At 48.8% G+C, this 12603-nt stretch overlaps 1 protein-coding gene across 5 annotated transcripts in view; it reads left to right on the top strand.

Moving 5' to 3' along the window:
* The first annotated feature begins 4226 nt into the window (after nucleotides 1–4226).
* DPP8 (dipeptidyl peptidase 8) overlaps nucleotides 4227–12603 on the top strand; it is a 70488-nt gene continuing 62111 nt past the window's right edge. Inside the window, exons 1-2 of one of the 5 annotated variants that reach the window (XM_062206150.1) lie at nucleotides 4227–4362; nucleotides 7892–8161. In XM_062206150.1, coding sequence (XP_062062134.1) covers nucleotides 7903–8161 — 259 coding nt within the window. In that variant the 5' untranslated portion in view covers nucleotides 4227–4362; nucleotides 7892–7902. Of the gene's footprint in view, nucleotides 4363–4469; nucleotides 4558–6301; nucleotides 6323–7891; nucleotides 8162–12603 lie in introns of those variants that run through there. The other 4 variants (XM_062206145.1, XM_062206149.1, XM_062206147.1 and 1 more) reach the window with 4 other exon arrangements.

Here is a 12603-nt window from a genome sequence, read left to right as displayed (position 1 = left end):
AGCCTAGTGAACCATGGCGCCGGCCGTCTGCTCTGCTTTTCAATCTCTATTAATGCACACTCTGAGAAGCAGCATGTGATGGCTCTAGCACTTGGGTCCCTGCCACCCGGAAGACCAGATGGAGTTCCTAGCTTAGGCCTGACCCAGCCCCAGATATTGTAGACATTTGGGGAAGGAAACATTAGATGAAAGATGGTGTGCATGTGTGTCACTCTACCTCTCAAATAAACAAATGTTGATAAATCAGTTACATCTGAAACACTCCTATTTGCAAATACATCACATTATAGTGTTCAGGGCACACATGAATTTGGAGCCCAGTACAAGGGGATCAAGCACATTTTAGGGGATACTGCTATGGACCAGGAAATGGCTGTCATCCTCTCCCACAGGAGAATCCTGAATTGAGTGTCTGGGTTTTCCTGGAATTGACCAAGGCTACATTTTCACTAGCAGGGGAAACAGATCATAAACAAGTTGGGCTGAGCTATAGAACAGCTGAGAACATTAAATGCATATCTATGTCCGCTGTGGTTTGAACAAGATTTGGCTCCCCAACTCCCACAGATGTTTGAACACCAAAGTCGTATGTTAATGATTGATGGCTGGGGGGTGGAGACTTGATGCAGTTGTGCTGTCTGGGACCTGGGCCTGGTGGGAGGTCTTTAGGTCAGTGGGGTGTGTCCTCAGAAGGTGGCTCTTGTGAAAGGCTTGGTTACAAAGGCCGAGCTGGGCCTCTTGGGTCTCTGTGCTCTGCCCATCACGTGATGCTCTTCCCTCCCCGCCCCACACCCATGGGTTCCACTACTCACTGCCCTTTTCAGTGCCAGGCCCGTGGGGTCACCTAATCTGGAGCTGTGAACCTCCAAAACCATAAACTGAAATGAACTGCCTTCCTTCTCAAGAAACTCCCTCAGGTACTGTGGAAGTAAAAAATTGACCAAAAAAAAAAAAAAAAAAAAAAGCACCAGGGCCCACTCTGTGGCACAGCGGGTAAAACTGCTGCCTGCGATGCCTGCATCCCATGTGGGTGTCAGGTGTCAGTCCTCAGCCCAGCTGCTCCATTTCCAGTCAGCTCTGCTGTGGCCTGGGAAAAGCAGCTGGAGAGGTCCCAAATGCTTGGGCCCCTGCCATCTACGTGGGAGATCCTGGCTCAGCCCTGGCCATTGCAGTCCTCTGGGGAATGAAACAGCAGATGGAAGATCTCTCTCCCGCTCTCTGTAACTCTGACTTTCAAGTAAATAAGTAAGTCTTTAAAAAAAAAAAAAAAAAAAAGCTGACTAGTAGAGCATCTGTATGTAGCTGGAAAATATTGGTCCTGTCCCGAATGTAAAATCTGGATATAAGGCAAAAAAAGCTATGGGAAGATGCTGGGATTAGATTATTGTTAGGGTTTTTTGACTGATTCATTTATTTGAAAGAGTCAAAAAAAGGCAGAGAGAAATCTTCCTTCCATTGTTTCAGCCCAAAGCCGGGAGCCTGGAACTCCATCCAAGTCTCCCACATGGGTGGCAGGGGCCCAGACACTTGGGCCATCTTCTGCTGCTTCCCCAGGCACATTAGCAGGGAGCTGCATATTAAACAGAGCAGCCAGGACTAGAACTGGTGCTTATATGGGATCTTGGCATTGGCAGCAGCAGCTTACCCCGCTACGGCGCAACACCAGCCCCTAGATCTTTCTTTAATGATGTCAGAGAGTTATGTTTGGACTAAACTTAAGCTGACTGGTGCGTTTTTTTTGTTTTTTTTTTTGTTTTTTTTTTTAACAGGCAGAGTGGACAGTGAGAGAGAGAAAGGTCTTCCTTTTTCCGTTGGTTCACCCCCCATTGGCCGCTCCCATGGGAGTGCAGGGCCCAAGGACTTGGGCCATCCTTCACTGCACTCCCAGGCCACAGCAGAGAGCTGGACTGGAAGAGGAGCAACTGGGACAGAATCCGGCGCCCTGACCGGGACTAGAACCCGGGGTGTCAGCGCCACAGGCAAAGGATTAGCCTACTGAGCCGTGGCGCTGGCCTTACTGGTGCTTATATCCCAAAGGGCGGGCACTTGGTGTAGTGGTTGGGACACTGCGTCTGGGTTCCAATCCCAGCCTCCTGCTAATGCAGACTTTCGGAGGCAGCAGGTAATGGGTTAATAGTTGAGTCCCTGCCATCCACGTGGGAGACCTGGACTGAATTCCTGGCTCTAGGCTGCAGCCTGGCCCAGTCTGGGCTGTGGTAGGCGTTTGGGAGTGAAGTAGTGAATAGAAAATCAATCTCGCTCTCTGCCTTTAATTAAAAAAAGAAAGAAAAGTTTATTTGCTCTGCAGCATGGTGAGGGGACAGAAAGCATCAGAAACCAGAGGAGAGGAGAAGCCGGCCCCTGACAGCCTCCCAGGAGATGCCTTGAGCCTCATGAGCCTCCTGGGCTCTCCTGCTCTGGGGAGATCCCGAAGCATGCTACCAAGGCCCAGAAAAGCTTTGGTTTAAGCCTTTGCCCATGTGGCCGGGAGTTTAAGTGGACGGTTGCAGGGTGAGCTGGGAGACAAGTTCCCCGACAGTAGGGGTGCAGGCTGCTGCCCGCAAGATCACATGGCCCAGCCCAAGGCTACCACAGCTGGAACTCGAAGTTCAGTAAGGCTGATTTTTAAGTTAATAGTTTTGAGTGGCCCACGTATGATGTTATCAATATCCAAATGACTTGGTAGGGAATAAGTTCCCACCCCTGCACCACAGCCTCCTTGGGCTTTGCTAAAAGCCTGCCATAGGTAAGAAGAAACCAAGAAATCTGAATTTAAATTTATACTGATCCACAATTAGCTGCATGGGTTTTTTGTTTGTTTGTTCTACCTCTACGGGGGGGGGGTGTCTTTATTTTTAGAAAAATACTTATTTATTCAAAAGGCAAAGGGGGGGGGAGGGAGACAGACCTTCCCTACACGTCCCAAAAGGCTGCAACAGCTGGGACTGGGTCAGGCGAAGCCAGAAGTCAGGAGCTCCATCCAGGTGTCAGACAAGGGTAGCAGGGGCCCAAGCCCTTGAGCCGTCTTCTGCTGCCTTCCAAGGAGCATTAGCAGGGAGCTGGGTCTGAAACAGCAGCTAGGACTGGGGATAGGGACCTCACAGGCAGCAGCTTAACTGGCTGAGCCACAGTGCCAGTGCCCGGGGCTCTTTATTTTTAACCCATGAACTCACATATTTTCGCTTGCCTCCTTTTCAGGGGAAGGGGGTTCCATGTCTTATTAGGATGTAAACTGCGCAACAGCTGAGACCCCGTCCATTCTGTTCACTGTTGTATCCCCACGGCTTAGGTGAGAGCGCATGGCAGGGCTTCAATAAATGACATGAAATGCAAGATGGTGCATTGCCCTTTGTTCAAGTGTGTGCATTTAAAGTCTGAAAACCTGCTCCTGAAGACAACCAGAGAAAATGACTACCTTTTTTTTTTAAACGTAACTGGACTTTAGAGAGCCGGAGGGCAGGCTCATCTAACCTCAGAGTGCACAATTACATGTTGTGGGGTGGAACGCGGTACCTCAGTGGGTCTTTTATTAGTGCCATTACAATAAATCCTAATGACTGTTAGCAACAGAGCGTGGGGAGGCGCGGTTTTGCCACTGTTCAGATGCAGCCGCTACTTGCCCCGTCATTTCCCGGGGCTCCCCGTCTCTCTCTCAGCCAGACTGGGACCTGTCGCTGACTCCGCTCCCCTGGGCCCCAGTTCCTTCATTATTAATGGGATCCCATGACACGGCAATTAAGCGACATATTGCATCCCTTCCGCCACGGCTCAGCGAGGCCGAGTGGGCTGCCTCAGATCACGAATTAACCTCGGAGCCAAGCTTCTGACTCCAAGGTCTCCCGACGCGACTGCGGGACGCTCTGCTCTCCAACCAAGGTCCTTCCCTCCCTGCGTCACCTCCAAAGAAGGGCTTCGCTCCCTGCTCTAATCCCAGCGTCTACAACTGCACCCGCCACAGGGACAGCGATTTTATCCACTTCCAGCGGACACGCAATATACACGCGTTATCTATTGAGTGAAAGGAGTGGGACTCCGAGCGAGCGAGTGGCTGCCGCTCTGCGGACCGCGCCTCCTTCGCTCCTCCGGCCACCAGGAGGCGCTGTGCCGAAGGACACCGCCCAGCAGGGAGCGGCGCATCTCTTGGCCCGGCGGCGCCTTTCGCAAGGAACCGGAAGTGCCCGAGCCGCGGAGGCCGCCGCCGCCGCCGCCTCTAAGTGCCGCGTTCGCCGCTTGGGTTGCCACCGGCACCGCCGCCGAGGAAGCCGCTGCAGCCGGGTCGGGAGTGGAGGCGGCGCGGCATGAAGCGGCACAGGCCCGCTCCGTAGCGCGCGTCGGCACGGTCCGGGCGGGGCCGGGGGGAAGGTGCAGTATCCGCCCGTGTTTTATTCCCCTGCGGCCGCGAGGCCTGGGCCCCACAGCCCGCGGGCCCTCCCCGCCACTCGGAGGAAGCGCCCGGCCAGCCCGCTCTGCGGTGGGCCCTGCTCGGGGCCGAGCCGGTGGCGGGGCCCCGCTTGCCGGAAGAGGAAGCCGAGGCTCTGAGATTCCGAGTCTGCCAAGGTCCGCAGGGCGCCCCCTGAGCGCCGAGTGCTGGCCGCCGAGTCCGTTATCTTGCTTGAGCCTGGCCGGGGTGGGGAGGCCGGGGGTTGTCCGGGCTGACAGACGAGGAAACGGAAGCCCACAGAGGCGCAGGGATTTGCCTGAAGTCCGACAGCGGCAGATGGGATTCCGGCTCCCAGCTGGCGTCCTTAACCTCCCGCCGGGCCGAGCCCTTGGCTGCTCGCCCACTCCCTCCTGTCCAGCCTGGCGTTTGTATCCTGAGCCTGGCCACCTCTCCAGCCCCCTTTCCGGCTCTCTCGGCTAGGCCTCCCCCCGTCCTCGTGCGTAGCTTTCGGGGTCTTGGCCCTCTCGGAGATAACGAACTTCTCAGCTTGGAGAGCTTGCGGTGTCCAAGGGGACCGCTGGCCCCTGGGTTAAACACTCTGGAGGCCACGGGAGTGCGTCCAGACTCGAGTCCTCCGGCCGCCTGCTGGCCCCAGCCTGCCTTTGGAGTGAGGGGCTCGGTGTGTGGGGCAGGTGTTGCTGTGCCCCCCTGACCCCGCCCCATGCCACCTGGTTTTTCTTTCTCCATCACCCACTTGGGCTGTGGGAACGCGGAATTAAAACTGATGACAAAGAAACAAGTGTAATCACAGATGTTCTTTTATTTTTCTCTCTTGCGAAGCTAAAACTGCAGTACGCTTAACGCTTGTAAAAGTTACTGAAAAGTTACTTATTTCAGTTATTCTGAATAACCTGCCGAGGGAGGAAGCAAAAATGGGGTGCACGTTAAGTGACTAGAACTTTTTTATCTTGTGAAGACTGATAAGCTATTAAATTCAGCTTAGTTCCCTTTCTGCAGAAATGGCCTGTATCATAATTCTTGGTTATTGTACTGAGGTGATTCTGTCTCCAGCCAGTTCGAGCTGATGTTATTTAAAATAGGAATAGACACAGAAGAATAAATGTTGTAAATCACCTGGCATTTCTGAGGGTTTGCAATAGCCAGTGAGTAGCCTCACTTCTGTGTGCCTCTTATTATGTGTTAAAGCCCTCCCATAATTTTCCTTTTCTTTTTTTCTTGTGTCTGGACATCAAGGTTTATGCTATTGTTAGGGTAGTCTTTTGAGTCAGTTGGGGATTTTGATAATACAAAATGCAGATAACGTAGTTTAGACAATACATCTTACATCAAAAAACTGATTATTTCTGCGTCTGTTTTAAGTATCATTTTGAGACTTCTCTTTAATCTTTTTGGCCACATATGGTCCATTTTAGTGATGATCAGCAGTCTTGTATCTTGTTTCATTGTCCTGAGTGGAGGGATCTTTGCTTGAAGTTGAGTCACTTGGATAAGATCTCCTTGCATGTGGAAGAGATCTAAACAGAGAAAGTACAGTCAGGTGGGGCACAGGGAGGGTCCCTAAGTGAAGAGGTAGGTGGGGCAGTGAAACACATGCCTGGGGCTGAGAACGGACACTTAGCCTATTGTATTTTAGAAAATTCAAGTCACAGCTTTTGAGAATGTATTTGGATATAAGGTGTTAAATTCTAGAAAGTATTTAGTGAAACATTTGTCAAAATCCGTTAACATAGTATCAGATCTGTCCTACAGAAGGCCAGAGACGATTGAAACAGGATGGCAGTGTCACTTGAACATGGAGAGTGTGTGTGTACAGGTCTGTGTTTTTGTTTGTAGAGAGAGACTGACCTTGGTGGAATCCAGGAAGACCGGGTATTTACTTACAGGTGGGCTGTCGGAGCTTCTACACAGTAGAGATGTGAAGTGAGTGTGACTCAAGGAGCTGGAGATGCTTCTGCTGTGTCCCTGATCTTTTTCCTTAGTCCTTTCCTTGCAAAAAAAAAAAAGGATGTGGAGATGAAGTTCCAAACTTTACACAAGGAAAGTTGTGTAATTATTAATTGTCCCTTGCTCTGTTAGGTATAAAACTAGGCCCACTGACATACTTGATGGAAAGTCGGCCTCTGCTGGCTGTAAGTAGGTCACATACAAGTATGTGCAGATTTCAACATTCTGTGCACCAAAATAAACGTCTTTTAATTCCATTTTCCGTGAGCTTTTGGAGGTGCCCTTGTCCTGGCGTGGGATGTCGGTGTGCCAAATACCAGTTAGCAGGTGACTTAATTCTCTACCAAGCTGCACCAGATTTTGACCCCTGGAAGTGAATGTCCATTGTAACACCATTATGCATTACCTGTTGTACTGTCTAGTGGATTTTCTGGCCACTTTGGCTACTAGAAGATTGAAAGTGATAGTGTAGCTCACTGTAGCATGTAAAAGACACAGTAACCAGGGCTCCCAGTTCAGCTCATTTCCGTGCCATTAATGTACTCGTAGTAAACTTGAATCACAAGCCGGACCCACTAATAACTTCCCCTGTGGTAGTTACCTCTTATCACAAATTCTTGTTAATTACAAAATTAAGTTTAAACACAACATGTTAAGTGTGAAATTTGGCCACATAGATGCAATTTAGTTTGTGTTCTACTGAACTAAGAATACCTATTAGATATTAGCAAGCCCTGATTTGGGATTGAACTGGTAAATTGAGTTCAAATTTTTATCAAAATAAATACAAACATTGAATTTTTGCCAATACAACTTATTAAAGTCATTTAAAGATAGTATCTTGTTTTCTGTCATTGGTATAATTATATAATCAGAATTGTATTATCAGTCATGTAAGTTTCTTCAAAATGTAGATATCAAAATATGATAGTGATATCTAGACTAGAGCAGGAGACTCAGAAACATAGCAGGCAGTTAAGTGTTTTGTTTTTTGGCGTTCCATTTAAAAGGAAACAATATATTTTCTTGGGTATGCCCTAGGAAAGTTATTACAAGCACATTGTTTGCAACAATTCTGTTACTGTTCTAATTGGTCATGACTATTTCTGCTAGCTGAAGAACTGCACAGTTATCCAATGTGTTACTTTTTTAAATGCAAGAACACTTAACTCTCTTGGCACAGTGAGACTCACTATTGACATGCTCTTGGGTGGAGCATAGCAGCCAACTGGCATATGGCCTGTTTCCTTCCAGTGTGGGAAAGAAAAAAGAATTTTGGCAAGAGATACCTAGGGAGAGTCTTTTATAAAAGTTCCCAAAGGGATTTACAGTCACTGTGAAATAGAAATGACCCCAATTTTTTTTAATCTCATTTTGAGACTGAACACAGAGAAGGGGGAGCTATTGCTTTTCTTACTGGGTTTCATTGCAGCTGTGCTAAAACACATTTTTTCTTTTCTTTCTAGGGGAGGGCCGTAGGCTGTCATTCTGTTCATATAAGAAAAGACAGGCCTGTGAATAGCTCCATGTGCCTTGTTTTTCTAGGAAAATGCAACATGGCAGCAGCAATGGAAACAGAACAGCTGGGTGTTGAGATATTTGAGACTGCGGAGTGTGAGGAGAATACGGAATCACAGGACCGGCCTGAATTGGAGCCATTTTACGTTGAACGATATTCCTGGAGTCAGCTGAAAAAGCTGCTTGCTGATACTAGAAAATATCATGGCTACATGATGGCTAAGGCTCCGCACGATTTCATGTTTGTGAAGAGGAATGACCCAGATGGGCCTCACTCGGACAGAATCTATTACCTTGGTGAGTATGAAGTTACAGTTTCCCCGAGGAAATGTTTTATGTCAAAGTTAAAGGCCAGAAAAAATTTGCATTCAGTTTTTTGTGAATATAAGTAACTGAGCCGGTGCCTTTCAAGGGGGGAAACCCGAATTGGAAAGAATTCAATTTTTCTATTTTAATTTCGGCTTGGCTCATTGACTTTATTTTTACTTACAAGTAGCAAATCATGATCATGATCTTTCTTTCAGAGTCACAATTACAGCTCCGGAAATTGCTTTTTCCTAAAGTTCACTTGAAATGCCTTTCCTTAGGAATGATCAGGTTACAGTGGAACCATGAGTTTGTTCCCACTCTCAACAGCTGCTCTTTTTTTTTTTTTTTTTTTTTAAAGGACTGATTTATTTATTTGAAAGGCAGAACAACAGAGAGAGGGAGACACACACAGAACTTCAGTCCACTGGTTCACTCCCCAAATAACCTCAACAGCCAGGTCTGGAACAGACTGAAGCTGGGAGCCAAGAACTCCATCTTGGTCTCCCACATGGGTGACAGGGCCCAAGTTGTTGGGACATCTTCCACTGCCTTCCCAGGCATGTTAGTAGGAAGCTGGATCCAGAGCTGAGTAGCTGGGACTTGTACTTGCACTCTGATATGGGATACCAGGGTCCCAAGTGGTAACTTAACCACTGGGCCATAATGCTGGCCCCAGCTTTCATTTTTTTAAAAAGATTTATTTATTTATTTGAAAGGCAGAGTTATAGAAAGGCAGAGCAGAGAGAGAGGTCTTATATGCTGGTTCACTCCCAAATGACTGCAGTGGCCGGAGCAGAGCCAATCGAAGCCAGGAGCTTCTTCTGGGTCTCCCACATGGTACAGGTGCCCAACGATTTGGGAATTCTTTTACTGCTTTCCCAGGCCATAGCAGAGAGCTGGATCGGAAGTGGAGCAGCCGGGACTTGAACCAGCACCCGCCCATATGGGATGCCGGCACTGCAGGTGGTGGCTTTACCCACTACGCCACAGTGCCAGCCCCTTTCATTTTTTTTTTTTTAAACAACAGCTGATTTGGTCTCTTCTATCTGAGACCATTTGTTCCAGACTTAAGGTCTGTTTAATTAAATATAATAATGTGCTGGTTTACTTTTTTCTTTATTTTAAGAATAATTTCTTCTCCAAAGCTATTTCCAGTATGTTCCATTCATTAATAGCGTGTGTGTCCCTTTTTTTTTTTTTTTTAAGATTTTGTTTATTTTATTTGAGAGGTAGGGTTAGACAGTGAGAGGGAGAGACAGAGAGATAGGTCTTCCTTCTGTTGGTTCACTCCCCAGATGGCCACAGTGGCTGGAGCTGCACTGATCCGAAGCCAGGAGCTTCTTCCTGGTCTCCCATGCAGGTGCAGGGACCCAAGCACTTGGGCCATCCTCCACTGTTTTCCCAGGCCATAGCAGAGAGCTGGATTGGAAGAGGGGCAGCTGGGACATGAACCCGTGCCCATATGGGATGCGGGCAAAGCAGGTGGAGGATTAACCTGCGCCGTGGCTCTGGCCCCTCCTTTTTTTTTTAAATGTGCATTCTTATCACTTTTCAGCATAGTTTTTTTTTTTTTTTAAGATTTTATTTATTTAAAAGGTAGTTAACAGAGAGAGAAAGAGAAAGAAGGAAGAAGAGACAGTGAGATCTTCCATCCACTGGTTCATTCCCCAAATGGCTGGGCTGACCTGAAGCCAGGAGCTTCGTCGGGTTTCCCACATGGGTGCAGGGAACCACGGACTTGGGCCATCTTCTGCTGCTTTCCCAGGCCACTAGCAAGGAGCTGGCTCAGAAGTGGAGCAGCAAGGACTTGAGCTGGTGCCCATATGGGATGCCAGCACTGCAGACAGCAGCTTTACCTGCTATGCCACAGCACCACCCCACATGTCTTTTACAAATAGAATCTGCATCATAATTATAGGCATCCTTTTTTAAGAACTTCAGAGTATTCCTATATATAATTCTATAATGTAATATTTTTCTTAATCAGTTCTCTGATAATGAGCATTTAGATTTTTCTCATCTATTATGAAAGAGGAGGCATTGACTATCACTTAACATGACATACTTGCTGAACTAATTCAATAGAGTAGAATTGCTGGGGCAAAAGGAGTGTATTTTCTGAATGTTTACTTAGCTGGCTGAATTCTCCCTCAAAGGGTACAGGAGTCATATTACCATGAACATTGTCCCAGAGCTGCTTCTCACTTCTACCAGTTGTGATGAGGAGTCACACTTTTTTTTTTTTTTTTTTTTGACAGGCAGAGTGGACAGTGAGAGAGAGAGACAGAGAGAAAGGTCTTCCTTTTTGCCGTTGGTTCACCCTCCAATGGCCGCCGCGGTAGGCGCGCTGCGGCCGGCGCACCGCGCTAATCCGATGGCAGGAGCCAGGTATTTCTCCTGGTCTCCCATGGGGTGCAGGGCCCAAGGACTTGGGCCATCCTCCACTGCACTCCCTGGCCACAGCAGAGAGCTGGCCTGGAAGAGGGGCAACTGGGACAGGATCGGTGCCCCGACCGGGACTAGAACCCGGTGTGCCGGCGCTGCAAGGCGGAGGATTAGCCTAGTGAGCCGCAGCGCCGGCCAGGGGAGTCACACTTTTGATCTCTCTCAGTCTGGTTAGTGAAAAGTAGACTCTCATTATAGTTTTAATTTTAGTTCTTTTATTAGTTGAGCATCTTTTTGCATTTTTATTTATTTATTTATTTATTTGACAGGCAGAGTGGATAGTGAGAGAGAGAGAGACAGAGAGAAAGGTCTTCCTTTTGCCATTGGTTCACTCTCCAATGGCCGCCGTGGCGGGGCGCTGCAGCGGGCGCACCGCGCTGATCCGAAGCCAGGAGCCAGGTGCTTCTCCTGGTCTCCCATGCGGGTGCAGGGCCCAAGCACTTGGGCCATCCTCCACTGCCTTCCCAGGCCACAGCAGAGAGCTGGCCTGGAAGAGGGGCAACCGGGTTAGAATCCGGCGCCCCGACCGGCACTAGAACCCGGTGTGCCGGCGCCGCAAGGCGGAGGATTAGCCTAGTGAGCCGCGGTGCCGGCCTACATTTTTAAAAGCCATTTATATTCCTTTTTATAAGTCTCTATCTTTTTGGAGGGAATTGGAGGGTTTTTTTAAGATTTATTTAATTTTTAAGTTTTTATTTATTTTTAAAATTTATTTGATAGGTAGAGTTATAGACAGAGAGAGTCAGAGAGAGAGAGAGAGAAAGGTCTTCCCTCTGTTGGTTCACTTCCCAAATGGCCGCAACTGCCGGCTCTGTGCCGATCCAAAACCAGGAGCCAGGTGCTTCTTCCTGATCTCCCATGTGGGTTCAGGGCCCAAGTACTTGGGCCATCCTCTACGGCCCTCCTGGGCTACAGCAGAGAGCTGGACTGGAAGAAGAGCAACCAGGACTAGAACCCAGTGCCCACATGGGTTGCCGGTGCCACAGGCAGAGGATTAACCAAGTGAGCCACAGCGCTGGCCCTAAAATTTTATTTATTTATTTGAAAGGCAGAGCTACAGACAGGGAGAAGGAGAGAGAGAGAGAAAGGTCTTCCATCTGCTGGTTCACTCCCCAGGTGGCTGCAATGGCTGGAGCTGAGCCTACCCAAAACCAGAAGCCAGGAGCTTCTTCCAGGTCTCCCACGTGGGTGCAGGGGCCTAAGCACTTTGGCCATCTTCTGCTGCTTTCCCAGGCCATAGTCAGAGAGCTGGATGGGAACAGGAGCAGCTGGGACATGAACCGATTGGGATGGCATATACCAGTACCACAGGTGGAGGCTTGCCTACTATACCACAGCGCTGACCCCAAGATTGATTTTTGAAATTTATTTAAAAGTCAGAGGTAGAGGGTGGGGTGGGGGTGATTTTACATCTGCTGGCTTACTCCCCAAATGGTTGCAACAGCCAGGGCTGGGCCAGGTTGAAGCCAGAAGGCAGGAGTTAGGATCCTCATCTGGGTCTCCCATGTGGGTGCAGGGGCCCAAATACTTGGGCCATCTTTTGCTGCTTTTCCTGGCACATTAGCAGGGAGCTGGATTGGAAGTGGAACAGCCAGGACTTAAGCCAGTGCCCATTTGGGTTGCTGGAATGACATGCTGAGGCTTAACCTGCTACACTACAATACTGGCCCTAAAAGAGTTTTGTTTTTTTTTTTTTTTAAGATTTATTTTATGGGGCAGGCACCATGGCACAGTAGGTTAATCCTCCACCTGCGGCACCAGCATCCCATATGGGTGCCAGTTCTAGTCCCTGCTGCTCCTCTTCCAATCTAGCTCTCTGCTATCGCCTGGGAAAGCCGTAGAAGATGGCTCAAGTCCTTGGGCCCCTGCACCTGCATAGGAGACCAGAAGAAGCACCTGGCTCTTGGCTTCGGATCAGCACAGCTCTGGCCGTTGCGGCCATTTGGGAAGTGAACCAACGGATGGAAGACCTTTCTCTGTCGCTC

Source organism: Lepus europaeus, chromosome 11 (genome assembly GCF_033115175.1).
Source record: "Lepus europaeus isolate LE1 chromosome 11, mLepTim1.pri, whole genome shotgun sequence".
In the NCBI taxonomy this organism is placed as follows: Eukaryota; Metazoa; Chordata; class Mammalia; order Lagomorpha; family Leporidae; genus Lepus; species Lepus europaeus.
This window is presented reverse-complemented; position numbering and strand designations above follow the sequence as displayed.